The sequence below is a fragment of the Colletotrichum karsti genome, assembly GCF_011947395.1.
Source record: "Colletotrichum karsti strain CkLH20 chromosome Unknown Scaffold13, whole genome shotgun sequence".
NCBI classification, from domain to species: Eukaryota; Fungi; Ascomycota; class Sordariomycetes; order Glomerellales; family Glomerellaceae; genus Colletotrichum; species Colletotrichum karsti.
The window spans coordinates 450436-468674 of record NW_024065913.1 but is presented as its reverse complement, the minus strand read 5'-3'; the positions used below and the strand labels follow the sequence as shown (position 1 = coordinate 468674).

Here is an 18239-nt window from a genome sequence, read left to right as displayed (position 1 = left end):
CTCACCTGGGCTGCCTTCGACAAAGACACCTCAGGCTGGAGGCAGACTTTTCTCGATTTTCTTTTGGCCTTTGACTTTCTTCAACGCCCAAATAGTCGACCTTCTCACCCAAAACTGTTCTTCCATTGTCCATCTCCTTGATTCCCCAAAACTAAACAACCACAACCAACGAAACACCTGGAGTCACACACTCAACATGGCAACGAGTCTCCCGCTCACCCCTCTCCAGAAGGAGCAAGGATTTCGCAACGTCCTCCCGGAAGAAATGATCGCAATTAAAACTAAGCGGGACACCAAAATTGTCACCAAGGATGAAGCGGGTGTCGAGAAGCAGATCACTATTCCTAAAGATACCGAGGGATATATGGTGTGCAAAGACAGCAGCAGACAGGGCAACATCCTCGCCCAGCTCATCGACTGCAAGCGCAATCTTTGTCGGGGTAGGTCATTTTTTCTACATCACTCGAGTTACCTTCTTCCTACGAAGTTGCCTCGTTAACCTTGATCATAGTCTCTATTCGCGAAGATGATGTCGACAAGGGACCCAAACACACCTTCCGAGTTGAACCGCGGCCGCCGCTCGAGGAAGGACAAGACCCCAGACGCGAGTGGCTCCGGTACCAGGTCATCAATGGCGACGGACGAATGATGTCGGTATTCCGCACACCTTCGGTGGTCGTCATGCACAACGGCGTACCCAAATTCACCATCAAGATTCCTGCCGCGTTTGAACCGGAGGCGCTCAGCTGGACCATGGCCCTTACTTTCGAGCACTCGCCGTCTCCTCCACCTCCCGGTACGCCGATTGTGGTGTCAGTCCAAGCAATGAACGATGGCAAGCCCCATGAAGTTACTTGGTTCCGAGCACCTCTTCACGGTGGTTGGACCAATTTTGCCGAGCTCAGCTCCTTCGGTATCTGCGCTGAGTGGTTTGACAAGCAACTCCAGAAACGGGTTGCGTGTTGGTTCCAGAACAACAAGATGTTCCCCAGAAAGGGTCGCCTGCTGCCGGCTGCGAACGATCAGTACCATCCGCATCAGAAAGACCTCAGCATCAACGATCCTTACGTCATGGCCTCCAGAGTCATGCAGTTCGTCCGCAACTACAAATATCAGAACCCTCCCAACTTCTTGGCCCCCGAGGTGAACCCTGACGTCAAGGATGTCGTCTGGGACCACATGGCCCAGACCATGAGGCTCATTCCCAGGCGCACAACTATCGACCGCGCCGCTCCGAGAAGAGCCACCTTCCTGGAGAACTGGACTTATATGGCGGTGATGTGGCCGGATTTGCTCTTAGGAGGAAAGCCCGATGCCAACTACGCCAAGGACTGGGTGTGCGCCGTGTCCCACGCCCTCAACGGAACACGCATGCCCACCAGTGGAGGCAGTATCCGAATCAAGTACAAGCCGATCACGGCTGCCGAGATCGATCCCGCCGAGATCGTGGGACTGGACATGACCACCGAGCAAGTCGCCGCCGAAACCTGCCACGTCTGCTGGTCCGCCTATCGACGACCTTGCGCCTGGGTTGAGAAGCACGCCTTCAGCAAGACGTCCAACCTCGACGGACACAACGCCGTCAACATCCTTCCGGATTACCCGGGTCTTGTCCCTTCTCCGTACTTGCCGCCCAGGTCACACGTCGTTGCCGAGACACTTCCAGAGTACAAACCTTACGAGACGAAGGGGGAGCTCGACGACTGGAACGAGGATTGGGCCGACTTTTTCAATGACTGCAGAGATGAGAATGCTGGTGGGGACTTCGTCGACATGGACTAGGTGCTGAACATAAGAGAGATGCACAAGGTTGGCAGCACGTCAAACGAAGTCGTTGGATCGCAGCTTTTCGCATGGTCAGGGAGTTTCGGTGGCATTCTTACGGACTGGGATTTCAGCACTCAGCGTCAGAAGGCAAGCTGAGAGTCCTTTCGCGGAAACAATATGGGTTTGGAAAGGGACACAATTCGAGGACAATTCGAGGACAAAAAAGGTGTGGACAGCGCATGGTTTTATTCCTATTCTATTCTTTCAGTTTGACGCAAGGGAGTCAGACGAGTTAATCAAGGTGCCCGAGAACAAGAGGCACCGAGTCTGATTGCGCCTTCAAAGGGCGAACCCGAGCTCTCAAGACTCGTAATTTGGTAGGTAGCATCAAAAGACAACATTAGATAGCATTTTTTCCCGCCGAGAATTGCGCGTCATATTTTGATAATCGTTACTCCCCTCCGTGTCTGAACTGTCCGAATATGTCGGGTAAAAAATTGATATCGAAGCATCCCAAGGTGATGGCTCAGCTGACACGATGTTATCCATTTCCAGGGCGCGAGTGAGATAACGACCAATTGCTTTTCAATGTGGGGCTTCGTGTGTGTGGCGTCTTGCGACATTTGACCCCAATCCCGACTTGAATCCAGCATTTCTGTCGGTCGCACTTCCATCATCAGAGTGGTTCTTGCCGAACAATTAACGACCAAGGCTTTGGCTTCGCAGCCCCTTAACCATCTTCTCGACTGCCCAGACCTCACAGACCAGGTCGTTGACTAAGTTCCGCATCAACCATGGCAACACGGGCAATAAGTATCTACGGTAAGGACAAGGGAGCAAAACAGCATCTTGGCCACATCAGACAGATCGCCAAATCACACCAGAAGCAATTACGACGTAGAGTAAAGTCCACTAGATTCTTTTCATAAGCTACCTAATTGCCACGCCAGTGTGTCCGTCCATCAACGAAGTGAGATTCGCGAGATAGGCACGAGATTTGAGGAACGAAATGGTATACAAGTGAAAAGGGAATACGATGTACGTTGACAATAACAAAAAAAAGCACTACGTCAAACTGCCATTTATCCATTAAGTAGACTCAACCTTTGGGGTTGGCCCCATCATGCCGTTGATGCTTGCGCTCGTCGGCGTCTTGGTCTCTCCTGATGCGGGCGCCGGGCCGGATCCATTTGTCGTGGCAACGGCAGCCTTCTTCTCGTCTTCACCACTATCATCGTAGTCCTCGTCGACTTCCATCTTGCGAGCCGCACGCTCGGGCTCGCTGGGCTGAGGCGGGCGAGGCGCGGGAGTGTGCTCGATGGGCGCCCTCTCCTCGGCGGGGTACTCCTTGACGCCGGGCGCGGGTCCGGATGCAGGTCCCGGAGGACCGTTCTGAGGGCCGTCATGGAGGATGTTCTGCATCGGCGCGGCAGCGGACTGCATGGGCGGCAGGTGGTTGGGAGGCATCGGCTGGCTGGGCTGGTGGTGCGCCGCCTCGGACGGGTGGTAACCCTCGTTGGCATGGCGCTGCTCTTCGCCTCTCCGGATGTCTTCCGCCCGGCGCTGATCGTCCGCCCGACGCTGGTCCTCGGCGCGGCGTTGGTCCTCGAAGCGGCGAGCCTCCGACGAGTTTCGTCGGTACGGCTCCCGGGAGCCAGGAGGAGTCGACGGGCGTCTAGGGCGCACATCGTCCAGTCTGGCGCGGTTCTCATCGTTGGCCGGCCTCTTGTGGGAGGACTCCTCTTCCCACTCGCGCATGCGCTTAGGTCCCACCGATGGTGGGCGATCATGCTCGCTGCGCGCGACAGACTCAGCGATGGATCCCGGGGGAGGCGGGGGCGGCGCACCAGCCTCCATGGGACCGGGAGTGGGGCCGTCAGGGTGGTGACCGTACGGAGGAGGCGGGGGAGGCTGGTGTTGAGGGTACGCAGACTTGGGAGACGGCATCCGGTTGTCGTGCATGGGCCTTTCGCCAGGCCGGGGGCTGTTGGTTCCGCGGAACTGAGGCGGTTGTCCCGGAGGACCCCCGTTCGGACCGGTCTGCATGGGAGGCATCTGAGCCGATGAGGGCTGAGAGTAGTTGGGGTTCGGGATACGGGGCGCCGATGTGGGCGGAGCTTGGTGGGACTGCTGAGAAGGTTGAGGGGGTCCCGACTGGTAGTGCGACGGAGGAGGAGGGGTCGGGCCACGGCGGACCGACTCGGGGTAGGGCGGGCGACCGCCGTGTTGCTGCTGCTGCTGCTGTTGCTGCTCCTGTCGCGGGCTGGGCTGGCGCGGCATAGGGGGAGCCGGGCCGCGGAAGGGTTCGCCGCGCTGCTCGTAGGGGTTGGGTGGCTGCGGGGGAGGGTTGATGTCCGCGAGCCTGCCCCAGCCGTTGGGGCCGGGGCCGTTAGGACCAGGAGGCGGAGGCGGCTGTTGTCCCTGCTGCTGACCCTGGCTGGGGGCAGAGCTGCCCCATTGAGGGGCGGGCGGGCCGACCTGGTACGCCTGAGGGTGCACGTCGGCCGGCTGAGGAGCACTCGGGGGCTGACCACCGTTGGCACCGCCGTTTCTGAGCAGTTGCAGACGCGCCTTGATGTGAGGGTTCTGGGGGTCCAGCTCAGCCGCGCGCTGGTATGCGTCGAGAGCATCGCTGATCTGGTTGTTGCAAGATTCGTACAGAGTGCCGAGGTCGTACCATACTTCAGAAATGTACGGGTTGAGACGGATCGCGCGAGAGTAGGCGTCAAGAGCATCGCGGTACTGGTTGATCTGGTAGTAGAGAACTCCAATGGAGCACCAGAACGTGGGGTTGCGCCCGTCGCGGTAGACAGCCTGCTGGTATGCCTCATAGGCCTTGGGATACTTCTGCTGAGACATGTAGCAGCGACCGAGCAGGTACCAGCTTTGCGCATCGCCTTGGTCGGCGGCAACAGACTTTTCCAAGAATTCGATGGCACGCTCTTGGCTCTGGAAGCTGCTGCTCTGCTGGTGATGAAGCCATCCGAGCTGCTGAAGGACCTTGGCGTGACTAGGATCGCGCTCCAACACGCGCTGGTAAGCAGCCTTGGCACTGTCGTACTGTGACGAGGTTAGTCGAAGCCTGCGGTGAGGGTCAATGCCGACTTACGTCTTTCTGCTGCTCGTGGACATGACCGATCTGGAACCAAATGTCTTCCTCGGTCAGAGGAGGGGGCGGGGAGTTTACGATGTACTTGAAGCACTCCAAACTCTGTCCAAACTTTTGTTGTTGCTTGTATATAATACCGAGGCGGAAGTAAATTTCGTTGGCCTTCTCGAAGTCAGGCTGCATCTGCATGACCTGGGAAAAGGCTTCCTCGGCGTGTTCCAGACTGCCGTACCGGTCGTAGAGGATTCCGATGCCATACCAGAGCTTAGGCTCCTGCTTTAGATGTTAGTAGGCTTCGGTCAAGTTTTGAGTCTATCGCTACACACCCTAGGGCTCCTAAGATTGACGAGAGCGGATTGGTAGGCAGCGTAGGCTTGCTGCAAGTCGTCCATCATCAAATAGCAGTGACCTATGTCTTGTTAGCAAATCGCGAGTGTGATGCTGAGCGCGCCACGTACCCAGACTGCCCCAGGCCTCGCCATTGGTGTTATCGATCTTCAGGATCGCTTGCAGGTAGTCGACAGCCTTGCCGAACTCCTCGCGTGTGCGCAGGATCAAGCTGATGGCGTTCATGGCCGCCACAGACTGGGGGTTTGCTTGTAAAGCACGGTCGTAGGCCTTCATGGCCTCGTCGAGGTTACCGAGAAGCTCAGCAAAGCTGCCTGCAGTCGATTGTCAGCGTGTGCAAGGCGCGTCATCGATTGCGGAATGCCTACCAATCTGCATCCAAACGGCCTCGTTCATCAGGAGAATGTTGCGCGATGGCGCATTGTTCTGGCTGTACTGCAGGCCCGGCGGCGGAGGAGGCCCCGGAGGGCCATGCTGCTGTTGCGGCTGCATAGCCATCGTTGGCGAGGGATGATGGTTGGCCATTGTGTTGGGAGGGTGAGGAGACCAAATGTGCGCGGCCAGCTGCGGGTCTGCCTCGATGGGTGTCCTGAAGTCTGACGATCGCGCAAAGGCGATGATGATGTTGCTGCAGCCGCGGCAAGATGATAATTACGGAAAATTAGGAAACGGAGCCGAAAACACGAGCGCAAATATATTTGAGCCGCAGGAATTGAGTTGCGGGATCCGGCGGGAAAGGGGGGCTATCGCGACCGTTGGACCAGCTTGAGGTTCAATGTTGGAGCCCGTCAACCAGGAGGCTGGGGGCCAACCAGAGACGAACAAAAGACGAAGTTTAGTCGAATCCAAGCAAAAAACGACAAGTCGCGACTGAAAGGGTCGGGCGTACAGCCTCCCAGGAGAGTGTAATGATGGGATTGGGAAAGGAAAGGATACGAGACCCGAAGGCGATCGATCAAAATGCCCCCAGTGCAGCTCTGTGGGAAGTTGGGGATGGGGGAAGAAAACGAGAAGGGGAAGTTGGGAGGCTGCGAGAGGTTCCTAAGGTAGGTTCCATCATTCTGTGGTAAACTCACCTTACCCACGAGTGAACGGGCAGCAAGGAGGGAGTACGTACCGGGGAAAGGGACGTACCCTTTGTTCCTTCCGTTCCTTTCTCCCACTGAGTTGACGCCACGGGGTGGAGTGGACCCTCCCTCTTCCCAAGCGAAACGACACGACGGCCACGCCCCCTGCACGACCACACACGTCCAAGGGGGGGCGTAGCCTGCGTACTACCTCTACTGCGGTACGTACCTAGCGCCTATGTAGCACTCGCACGCTGCTTTTTTATTTAAGTCGATGCTGGGGGTGCCAGATGTGGGGCAAGGATGGAGAAGGGGAGGGGGAGCTAAGGTCGCCGTCGCGGCAGCGGTAGCGGTAGCGGTAGCGGTACGTATCTGTCCCTCCTTCCCTTCCCTTCCCTTCACGCTTAACCATTCCATCTCATCTCAATCCTCGCTGCTAGCTGACTTTACCTTACCTAACCTTGCAGATACCTCACCTTACCTATCTCACCTGTCCCAAGATACGTACTTCTTGTTGGAGCCGATGATGTGCCACGCCTTCGCCCGTCACTTTCTTTCCACGCAGCACGCAGCCGCTTCAGGCTCGCAGAGCCGGGGGTCAGCCCGCCAGAAACCTCGCCCGGCACGCCAGCACGCCAGCTACTGAAGTACGGCAAAGATACAGATCAATGAAGGCTCCCACTCGCCGCAATTCGCCCCTCTCCCGCCTACGGTTGGAGCCCTGACGAGGGGACTGACATGGTTCTAGTTTTGGTGGTCCGAAAATGGGTGCCATATTCGCAGGGTACAACCGCCGCGTGCCTTGGCTGCTGGAGACCACGACCTCACCTGCGGAAATCTGCGGTAGGCGATGTGGACGCGAATGGAGGATTTTGACGGACAATCTTGGAGGCTAAGGAAGCGAAAACACGTTTTGTAGACGCGACCCCTCTCTTTTGATCGTTTGTTCGTGCCATCGAGTCCGGCGTCGCTCTGCTGCGTTTGTTTCTCCGCCTCTTCTACTGCGTATGCACACCTGCGGCCTACAGGTATCGCGTCGCTTTGTGAACCCTCTCCTCCCGCCTGTCAGTCGTCAAATGCGTGATTGCCCACCACCAAAGTCCGCGCCGCGGTCCCTCCATTTCGTGTTGCTGCTGCGAGTGGGCCCCGAAGCTTCTTTTCCCCTTGTCGCAGGTAAGCTGCCCCCCAGCAGACTCCAGAGAGAATCTCGCTCATCACCCGCACTCTGCGAGTCGTGCGTCGCGAATCTGGTGATTAATCCGACAATGTCCGAAGCCACGGTGGGAAACTGCCGCCGCCAGCCGTCCTCAACCATCTATCCGCAGTCGAAGCAGCGCATTGCGTCCTGCTGCGCAACGTGATGCCGCCTCAGCCCAAGGTACGCGTTGCCATCATCGAGTGCCCGCCATCTGCCCTCCTCCTGTTCGTTGGTGTCCCGTTGCAACGTGTGCAAGTACGTCGATTAAGCAGCGGCGCACCTTGTGATAGCTCATTGAGGTATGCCTAGAGAGTTGGTCTGCGGCGCAATAAATAGGGGCACGACGTTGCCCGCTCGCGGATACAAGGCACATGATGAATGATCTGCAAGATGGGCTCCTTGGCTATTACCAGCGCAAACATGCCATCCGCAAGTCGGTTTGAAACAAAAGCCAGCCGTGTCGCAGCGCAGCGCATCACATCGCGACGCCATGCCATCTCCTAGGCTCCGCGGCGGAAGCTCACCGAGGGTATGGGTCCTGACGAAATGGTACTGCCTTAGGCATGCCTTATTTGACTTGAAGAACGGTACTTGCGGCACGGGGCGAATATGATGAAGAAGCGGCAACATCATCGGCCAATGCGGCCAGAGATGATACCTGGCGCTAATCAGGACCGGAAATGGCGAGAGCGTCGTTTTATGGCCGGACTTGGTGACTTCTCACCGAGACTTGGTGCATCTCCGTTGATCTGTGCCGTGATCGCAGTCTGCTTGTTGCTGTAGAACCCTTCTCCCGCCTAGGCAGCCTCTTCTCAACTTTGTTTTGACGCTCGTCCGTCGAGTTCCTTAAAATAGGTAAACAGGAACCGATCAAATACAGATTTACAGGTTCGCCAGGAATGGATTGAAACAACCGTCAGATAATTAGGGAGTATTAAAAATACTGAGAAGCGCTGCGCTTGAGCAGCAGCAGCCGCCGCCACCGCCGCTAGACTGCATTCTGGCAAACTCCACGTGTCGCTGAGCTGCTGTTGGGTTGTCAGCGTTCAGGCGGGATGGAGAGGTTAATATTCACCGAAGGGCAAATAGCCAGCCATTGGGGTCCCTCCGCCGGGGAATGCGTCTCTGAGATGAGATACCGGCGGCCGTCACCCTAGCAGCCAGTGCCAGGCCAGCGTCTCGACGGATATCTGCCCGCTGCCCGCCTGGCTGGCTGGGCTCTCCTCACTAACGAAACCTGGGCGGCGGGCTGGGCTGGGCGGTGTCCAGGGCGGGAAGATTGGTAGATTGGTGCATGCACCAGCACCAACCAGGACGGTCCCCCCAAGTCTGAGATCCTGATCGGGGGGATGGGGTGGTGGTGGTGGATCGCACCGTCGAAGAAATGCCAGCCAAAACCAACAAGAAAAGACGAACTTTGAGTTTGGTTCATGTCATCGCTGCACCACAGCATCCATCCATCCAGAACACCGATGTGACTTCATCCGTGCCGCAACTGTCCGCTAGTCAGTTAGCTCAGTATTCTTATTACCTTACTGGGCACTGTGCCCTCCACCAGCTTCCCACCCTTTTTTTTTGGCTTTGGGAGACAAGCGCCTGGCCGTCCTCAAAACACTTCTCTCTGGAGTGTCGGGTCTCTTCTTATTCGGCCCCCCTCCCCCCGGTTAAGATCTTCGGTTTCAGCGCTGATGATCGGGATGGAATGGGCTTGGAGGTGGTTCATCGGCTTCGCTCCTACTTCCTTGCTGCTGATGTCTGAAAGGCCCGTCATCTCGGCCCTGTGTTGCAATGAACGAACCTTGCCTTCTTCGACTCGAATAAGCTCGGTTGGCCCGAAATCTGCGAAAATCATGGGCATCGAGGTTTCAGGCCCGGTTTATAGGGTCTCCCGACGCAACACCATCGTCAGGAGCTGTAGCGGCTGTTTTCTCTCGGAATGTTGCTGGTGATGATGCGGCCTCTTTCTCACGGCCTCTCGAGTGTGTACGGATATGCAACAACTGCCCATGTGTGGAAGGCAGAAGGCAGGAGGCACGCACATGACGCGAGCGTCTCTGTGGGCGTCGCTTGGGAACTCGCCCGTCTGCGAATAGGTGGATGGGGATCCTGTGGCCATCGCCGCCGCCGCCGACCGACAGGCCGGAGGAGATCATGGATGAATGGGTGGGAGAGGAGACGGAGCGAGAAGCTGGAGGCTTGGCCTCCTCGGGACTCTGGAGGTGAGGACCGGAGAATGGGTGAGGGGGCGTCCCTCAGGGGTGGAAGGTGTGAGAGAATAAATTGCGAGTGAGGAACAGCAGAGTCGACGGGGTGGAGGGGCGTGAGGGGGCGTGGCCGTCGTCGTGCGTCTGTCTGTCTCTGTGTGGCGGGGATGCCTGCCGTTCCCCCAGCCCTTGGCTTGGACGAAGTAAAGATTGTGTGCGTGCCCTGCGCGGTACAGCATGTACGTACTGTAAGGCGAGGTAAGGTAGGTTGGATGTGCGTGTGCGTGTGGGCGTAGGAGGGATGCAGCCATCTCTCGCATATGCAGGCCGTTTGGGGCGGTACGATGGTACCGAGGTGTCAAGGTGAGCCGGGTGGTGAGAGAGACGGCCCGGGAGTCCAGATGGAAATGGAGGACGGAGGTGGTGAAAAGAAAGACCGAACGAGGACTGCTGCAAGAAAACAAAATGAGTAGTGAATGATGCCCCCCCATCATGATCAAGACGAAGGGAAGGAGGGTGAGATTCGGAGGGTAAGGGAAGAGGAAGAAAAGGTGGAAGGCGTCAGAGGGCACGGTTCCCAAGAAAGGTCTTCGGCAGGTACGTAGGGTGGCGGCGTGCATATTCGGTAAGGTAGCCATGATTGCAGTTGATTGAGGCACTTGAGATAGGTAGCACAGCATACCTACCTCCAGTGCTTGAACGTATCACGTACTGGATCCGTACGTACTGCGTAGTAGCTGCCATCGGCCAAGTCGTCGAACCTGACGTGCCACGGTGCCACACCGCGCAGACTGATCTGACTCCTTGGCGTCAGTTATGGTGTGGTATCAAAAAGTCTGTGGGACGGGGAGAGCCTTTTCGGGGTCGAGGTGGCACGGCACACGGCGCCTGGGTCATCCATGTTTTCCATCGTCCTCGTCCTGAACAAGTCTTCTGTGGCCCTTCCCAACACGTACAAGCGGCCCCTCCCCGGCAGCCCGGGTATTTTCTGACTTTGGCCCTGTGTACGGACAGATACCGCGCCGCAGCACGGAGCACAAAGATACGTACTCCCAGTGCTTATCTAAGGTAAGTCGGCGGAGCTTTGAACAGTCATCATCAATCACGTTCGGCGATTACCTAAGAGATTCGGTACCTTGAGGCCTTAGGTAAGACAGCATGCTCCACACAAGCATCAGCCGCCGTCTCGAACCCCTTGACCACCCACGCTCCGCGGGATCTGGTTGGAAACGAACAACCTGGAAGAGGGAAACGTTCCCGTCGTTGGCCACGATACGTATCTTCTGCCCTCAACCGGAAAACGGGAGTCGCTAAAATGGTAGGTACGCATCATGACCGGCATCACATCGCATCGCCGTCGTCATTGTCATTGCCCTCACCTCCGTACAACTCGCTGCTACGAACCCGAGCTAATTATCACCAGCATCTCCACCGGCAGAGGCTGAAGCCTGGGTCCCGTGGTGCCTTGCGGGCGGCGCGATGCCCATATTAATAAGGGACAAGGACGGGCAATATTGCTTGCAATCCTCCACAGGCTCGCCTCGTCGTCAGATTGGCTGGGCCGCCGCCTCCCTGTCTGCCCCGAGTCCCCGAATCACACTCATCGTCGTCCGAGCAGGCGGATAATAAGCATCGACAAAAATTCTCCTGCTTGCCCTCCACTGCCTCTTGCGGTCCCAGGTTCCTCTTTCGGGCAGTCTGTCTGCCTGCTGCACCGTGGTAGCCCGGAAACCCCCAGCCCGCCGCCCAGGTCGTCATCTCCTTTTTTTTCACTCAGGTCTTGTCTTCGACAAATCTTCAGAGAAGCGCGATCCACAGACCAAACCCACTCAGGGAAGGGCTTGGCTGGTTGCCGCCCTCCGGCCACGATACCCAGCCCTGCTCTTCCCCCATCATGTACGTAAGTCGTAACGCTCGCTAGGACCCGTCGGTGAAAGGAAACGGTGGGGAGGGACTGGAACAACTGGGGACGACTCGGTCCTGTCGGCAACCACCACACGTGAGCCTGTCTCCAAAAAGACGAGTTGACGAGCCTATCCCCGACACCCGTGGCCCCCATCACAAACCGTCCCATCTCCCACGTCGACAAGATTGGACTGGTCTCCCTGGTCCGACACAACGAGTACGGCACATTACGTGTTTGTCACCATGTCCAGACCATCGTCTCCATCGTCCGTCCATCAATCCATCTGTGCCTCAACTGGCATTCTCGTCTCGAGCCAGCCAGCAGACCAAAAAAAGGAATTCTCGCAAGGATACTTGCAGATCGAATCGCTGGGCTGGGCGCAAAGCGCGGGCATCTCAAACACCCGCATCTCACGACACCGCTGCCACGATGTTTACGTCTTGGCGTTGGGTTTAGCATTCGCCGTTGAGCTCTGCCGTTCAAAGGCAGAGCCGGAGTCCAGAACAGATTCCCAATCAATGCTTCTGCCGGTTCCTTTCCCTCCACTTCGTTGACATGCGGATGCATTTGTCTTGATATGGAATGCCACGGCTGCGCGGGCGCACATTCCACATTCCTGCGAGAGCTGTGGAACATGGGAACGAATTGCAAGGTGAGACAGATGATGCAGCCCAGCCCAAGCCTGGCAGCGGCCAATCCACAAAAGCACAAGTCAACTCACGAGCCACAGGTGTCAGGGGCTGCACGCGCCACGGGGAAGCCGACTCAGCCAAAGCCAAGTCATCATCGACATCAACGCGGGCGCCAAAAGCCAAGCCCACCAGGCCAAGTCAAGCCAAGCCAAGCCCACCCGACGGTGTCTTCTTTTCCTTCTTGTCTTGTTCTTTTTTCATCTCGTCGGAGATGCTTAGCGGCTGCGGCTTCTCTAGGCTCTAGGCTTTTTCCTCACTACCAGCCAGGGCCACTAGTAACCTTTTGAGCCCCCTAAGGGCGAGGAAGGTTTCTATACTAAAAAGAATTAAAAACTTAATAGTAGCTACTATTTACTATAACTAAATAAATAAAAACTTTAAATTTATAGAGTTATATAAAGACCTAAATAATATAAACCTTAATAGTTAAGTTAAAGCTATAAAGAGAGCTAAATTTAACTATAATTATATTATAATATAGTTAATATTAAACTTTCTCTTATATATCTCTAAATTAAGCTAAAATACCTTTATTCCTTATTAATAGCTTAATAGTAATAGATTTACTTATATATTAAAATATTTAGAATATTACTTTTATTCTCTCTATTAACTTATATAATTTCTATTTCTTAATAGCTACCTTTATATAAAGCTAAATAAGCCTTATTAAATAATAAATATATAAAATTAATATAATTAAAAATATATTTAAATAGATAATAATACTATTTATATTTAAAGATATAGCTAAAGTTAATTAACTATTTAACTAATAGTATATTAAGCTCCTCTAAAGACTATAATGCCTTATTTAGTATAGAGGAAATAATATTTAACTTACTTATAGGGGGTAGAAAAGGGGGTATATATATAGGCTAAGTTAGGGTAAAGTATAGGTAGTCTTTATATACTCCTAGTTCTAATTAATCCACAAACTTGTTCCATAATTTCTAGCCAGGGCCACGGTGATGCTCGATACTGAAGACCCTTAACCAGAGACACAATCAAGTGCCTCACCACCTCACGACGAAACCCTGAATCTGAGGCACCCGACAAGGCAAACTTCAGTTAAGCTCCTGCTGAATAAGGCGTGCTGATGGTGGGGCTTGCATCCCATTCCCTCGTCACCCCTCCACATCGACGCCAAACCTGTGTGAACCCGGCAATATCACGGTTTGGCAGTGATTGGCTCGGCCGGCTAACGCAACATCGGCAGAAACCTTTTTTTCCCTCTCGATTTTTTCTTCTTTTCCTGCCTCCCGAGCCCCCCCAAGCCTCCTCTATCCATCTCCACTCTCGCCTAAGGCACCACTACGCCATTCTCGATACGTATCCAGAGATCGGCGCATGCCGTCGTCGTGATTGAGGTGTTCCAGACTATTGGCCCGAGATTCCAGGTGCCCAACTCTGGGCGTTTTGACGCGTCCCGTTGCTTTTTTCATCGTTTCCCATGCGGTTTATACCGGCAGCGTAGCCCCCAATCACGTTGCTGTGTTATCTGTATTATCTCTTGGTTCATATTGCTCGGTTTTTCCGTGGTCCGTTTGCTGAAGCAAACTCAACACCGCAAAGATAGACGTAGGACCGCAGAAGATCACCAAGCCAATCATCTGCGGGAGCACAATCTTGAGTCGTGAACCCCGTGAACCCTTCCCGATTTCTCCGCTCCCCCAGACATACGTAATACATTGTGTCGAGACTTGTTGGAGCAGTACGTGCGTGTGTGCGTGGGCACCCATTGCATGCATAGACACACATTCCGAGACCACACAGGCACAATCTCGGCTCGCTTGCCAATACAACGCGCAAAAAAAAAGAAGGGACGCAACAACGTTGGGTTGACGAGAAGAACGCAATACACTTTGAGGAGGCAGAACGACACGGGACGATCAGGGGCTCCTTGACATGACAAACCCTCCTCCACGGCCGTGTCATGCAGAGGGGAGGGCCCCCGACGTTCATGTGTCATGTCCAGAGTTTCCCGCACGCGCGCCCATCTGAGGTATCTCGCCGTCATCCGGGGGGAACGGCAATGAGGACATCCATGTTTTCCGTCATCGTACCTTTTTTCTATTTCCCCAACAGCATTAACCGTCCAGTGATTGCATGACGACGGCGTATGAGCAGACTTTATCCCACTCGAGCTCGAGGTGAGGCGGCGCCCATCATTGAAGAGCTTAAAATGTGGTGAGACGGGATAATACACCAACACCAAACATCTCCTCGAAAAGGGGGAGGGAGATATGGTTTTCTATCTTGGAGAAACAATATTTCGGCTCAGCTTGAAGAATCGAATGCAACTGCCAGTTCACGGTAATTTATTGGCCCTCTTGGCTTTTCGTCTCGTTTGAACCAACAGACCGCCACTGCATTCTCTGTGATATACCGTGCACCCCTCAAACACTTGCACCCTCTCTTCATGCTCGGTTTTGGGTAGTTGAGTCGAGGTAGGGTGGGATGAGGCAGATGGGCGCGAGACACACACACGCGCGCGCACACACAACCCGTACGGCGTGCTTTTACTTTCCTTTGACACACGCATGGGTCCAGAAGATCGACGGTTCGACGTTCCTCGGTTTTCGAGTCCCGCAACTCTAAATGCTGGGGCGGTAGAAGAGGCTGCCCAATACTGCAGTATTGAAAGTATGTATTTGTTTGTGGCTTCGGGGAATGCCAACAGCATGGCGAATATTGCAGAAATGTACCGGGGCTTCGTTTCGTTTCTCTCTGGAATTAGCACATTCCTCCTTCCGTGATCAATGATCGAAGCAATGGGATTTGAAGTGTCTGGCATTTGGTATGTCCTCTCTCCAAGGACTACCAACCATCACAACCGTGCAAGCTTTCGTCTTCGGTACGAAAAAACCAAATGCAAAAGTAGGGTTAAACGGCTAATGGGGAAATAAAACCAGGGGAGATAGAGCGAAAGGAACACTGAAGAACACTGCAGAACATAGTGAAACACGGACCCTGAAGCAAGCGGACAAGCGGCCGGACGAAAAACAAGCAATCAAAAACCAAAAAAGTACGAGCACACGCAAAAAACTCAAAACACAGGCCGGACGACATGACGTTCAACCTTGCGCTTCTGGTCAGGTATCTTTTTTCCTCCCATGATCGGGGAGAAACAGAGGCACCTGCCAGCCGTCACCATGGGGCGGACGTGCGTTCGGAACAGAAAGACAGAAAGGACGGAAACTCTTTGCTCGCTTCGACTGATATTATGAATATTGGCGCACTTTGACTTTTTTCTTCTCGGGAGTTTGGCCCAGATCATGGGATTGGGGAAAAGGGGGAAGGAGGAAGGGTGGGAGAATTCAGATCTTGACACCGGGCTTCTGCTGACACACGGACCGGCGATCATGTCACACAAACGGCGGCCGCGATCACGAAAAGAATAACAGGAACCCTCCGTGCCCAAGAAAACATTTTGGGGGGTAAACCCGACAGCGGATGGCGCGAGCCGAGAGCGACACCACGCACGCACACGGACCCGTGAGACCTCACAAGTACGGCACGGGTGCGGTACGGCAGAGCAGCAGCAGTAGCAAACCTTGAACCCTAAAAAGAAAGGAGGAAACGGGGGGCCTGCACGATATCGGGATGAGAGTAAACACACAGCGTCCGAGGGTTTCTTGTGTTGTTTTGTTTCTCCTTCTTTTGTCCTTTGATGGGAGTATGTGAAGAATGGCATAGGCAATGCCCTTTGAGCAAACACTCCACTCGCTCACGTAGGTCCGAGGCCGTGTAGTGTAAGACGACGGGACCGGACCGTCCGTTCTATGGAGCCATCAAGGCCGGCCTCTTCGGAGCCGGGAACAAAAACCTCGGACCCTCTTTTTTTCCTTCGGGGTACACCGGGGCGGAGCGAAGGGAAATGCAGGAACGACTGGACTGAACTGACTGACATAAACGACATGATGCAGGGCACGTGGGCACAGGATGACACATGGGAAACGGACGGGGCCCGTCTGCGCGCGGATGTCAGTGATACCGGCACCCGGCTTGAGGATTGATATTTTGGCGGACAGACATTTTTGTTTTCCTGGTTCTCCCGTGTTAAAAGACGTACATCATCGATTCCCGACCATTGTAAGTAAAACTACAATATCCCTGGGGGAGGGTAAAGTTTCTTCGCTCTGCATAATCCCAAGACCGCCACCGGCCGCACACTTTCTCGCGCAGGTATCCATCTGTTGACGCCGATGCCGAAAGAAACAAAAGAGAAAACAACAAACCCGGGACGAATTAGAGTTGTTCCCCCTCGGTTCACACATAAAGAGTACATCCTTCGTTCCTGTCCAATCGCCCTTTTCCCGTTGTTTAAACCGAATGACAAAAGACAACTGATTCCAAAGTCAAGGCTTTTCTTTCCCGCTTCCTTCTTCCCTTTCTCATGAGCCGTTCTTGTCGGTCGAGTCCTGCTCGGGGGTGTAGTTGGTCTCTCCCAACATCTCCGTCGGCTGGGTGGTCATGGCCGTCTGCGTGTTGGGCGCGGGTTGCGTCTGTACCGTCGGGCCCGTGGGTTGCTGCGCCGGGGGCTGCGGGGACGACCGCGTCGCCGCGTTGGCCGTGGCCGCGTGGAGTCGCTGATCGAGGGTCTTGAGAGCCAGCGCGCGTCTCCGCTCCGCTTCGGCCCTAGCTCCGCCCGGGACACTGCGCTGTATGTAGTTGTTGCCGCGTCCGGCCGGGACGTTGTCGGGGGAGAACGGGCTGCATATCCGCATCGCTACGAGGACCTCAAAGATCTGGGTGGAGAGAGCGGCGACAAAAGGCTTGACGGGGGCCGGGAAGAACTCGCTGAAGGCGAAGGTCTCGCTGGCGTCTCCACGCATCGATGTCGGCTGGGAGGCGTCGAGGTCTGGGAAGACCTTCTTGTAGAATCGAAGGTAGGTCCAGCTGGTCAGGAAGCCCGTCAGGGCAAGGGAGAAGGAGGCGGTCGTCAGGAGCGGCGTCAGGGAGAGCGCAAAGACGATGCCGAGGTATACTAGCGGAAATCTCGGGACTCGCATGGAGAGGATGCCGCGGAAGAGGGTGACGGTGTGCGCCGGCACAAGCTGGCTGAAAGCCACGAGGAAGGAGATTTGCATCGGGATCGTGCCGCCAATGACGGTCAACCTAATCAGACAGACGTTAGCCCCGGAGCTCCGGATGGGGGGTGTATCGACTGCAAAGAAGCTCGGCTTACGTCCAGCGCTCGTTTCTCGTCAGGGTGAAGAAGACGATCATGAGCGCAAAGGTCAGAGTATTCGGGATCAGCGCTGTAATGGCGACAAACTTGGCCAGCTCCGCCGACGACCAAGCTCTCTCGAGATATCTACCTCCATGGTAGATGGTCACGCCGGCGATACCGACGGTGAATATGTTGTTTTCGACCAGAGTCGAGGTCAAAAAAGTCCACGGGTAAATAAGGGAGAGCTGAGGGATGAGCGTGAGGTAGGGTATCACGATCTCTGAGGTTGCGCTCCATTGGCGATAGCGGATCGCGGCGCTCAAGAAGGACTGCAGCACGAGCACGGCCAGCAGCACACGGGTGACCGGCGGAATATTGATTCGAGGCGGCATCTTGGGGAAAGCTTCCGGTCAAGCAGCGGACGTCAACAGCGCATTTAGGGTGGGTATCGTGATAGGACGAGCTCGCCTGTCGCCCTCAGATATCTGGATCGTAATTAGAGCCTCACTCAAGGGGACACATGGTTTCAGTGGAGCTCGATGACGGGAGATAGATATTCCAGACTTCGAGCTAGGCCGAAATAGGACATGAGCTTGAAGCTTAGCGCACGGGCCTTGCAGACGGGACTGATTGGATCCCGCGGTCCATTTTGGCGGGTTCAAACTTCCCAGCAAAATTGACACGAGCAGCAGCCTTTTGAGGATACGGTACGTGCCCCGTATTTTGAGCTGTTTCGAGCCACGTTCCCCCGGACTCCCTCTCGTTCTCAACG

The 18239-nt window shown here is 55.1% G+C and overlaps 3 protein-coding genes across 3 annotated transcripts; 1 reads left to right on the top strand and 2 right to left on the bottom strand.

The window, feature by feature from the left end:
• Positions 1–196: 196 nt before the first annotated feature.
• On the top strand, positions 197–1782 carry CkaCkLH20_04801 (uncharacterized protein; the record flags this gene model as incomplete). Its single annotated transcript, XM_038887520.1, has 2 exons — positions 197–440; positions 512–1782. 2 exons carry the CDS (start codon positions 197–199, stop codon positions 1780–1782), a joined length of 1515 nt encoding a protein of 504 aa, XP_038747127.1.
• Positions 1783–2856: 1074 nt separating this feature from the next.
• CkaCkLH20_04800 (uncharacterized protein) lies at positions 2857–5749 on the bottom strand (the record flags this gene model as incomplete). Its single annotated transcript, XM_038887519.1, has 5 exons — positions 2857–4827; positions 4877–5149; positions 5203–5285; positions 5335–5538; positions 5593–5749. 5 exons carry the CDS (start codon positions 5747–5749, stop codon positions 2857–2859), a joined length of 2688 nt encoding a protein of 895 aa, XP_038747126.1.
• Positions 5750–16688: 10939 nt separating this feature from the next.
• CkaCkLH20_04799 (rhomboid family protein) lies at positions 16689–17859 on the bottom strand (the record flags this gene model as incomplete). Its single annotated transcript, XM_038887518.1, has 2 exons — positions 16689–17412; positions 17483–17859. The coding sequence occupies 2 exons, from the start codon at positions 17857–17859 to the stop codon at positions 16689–16691; spliced, it is 1101 nt and encodes a 366-aa protein (XP_038747125.1).
• Positions 17860–18239: the final 380 nt, after the last annotated feature.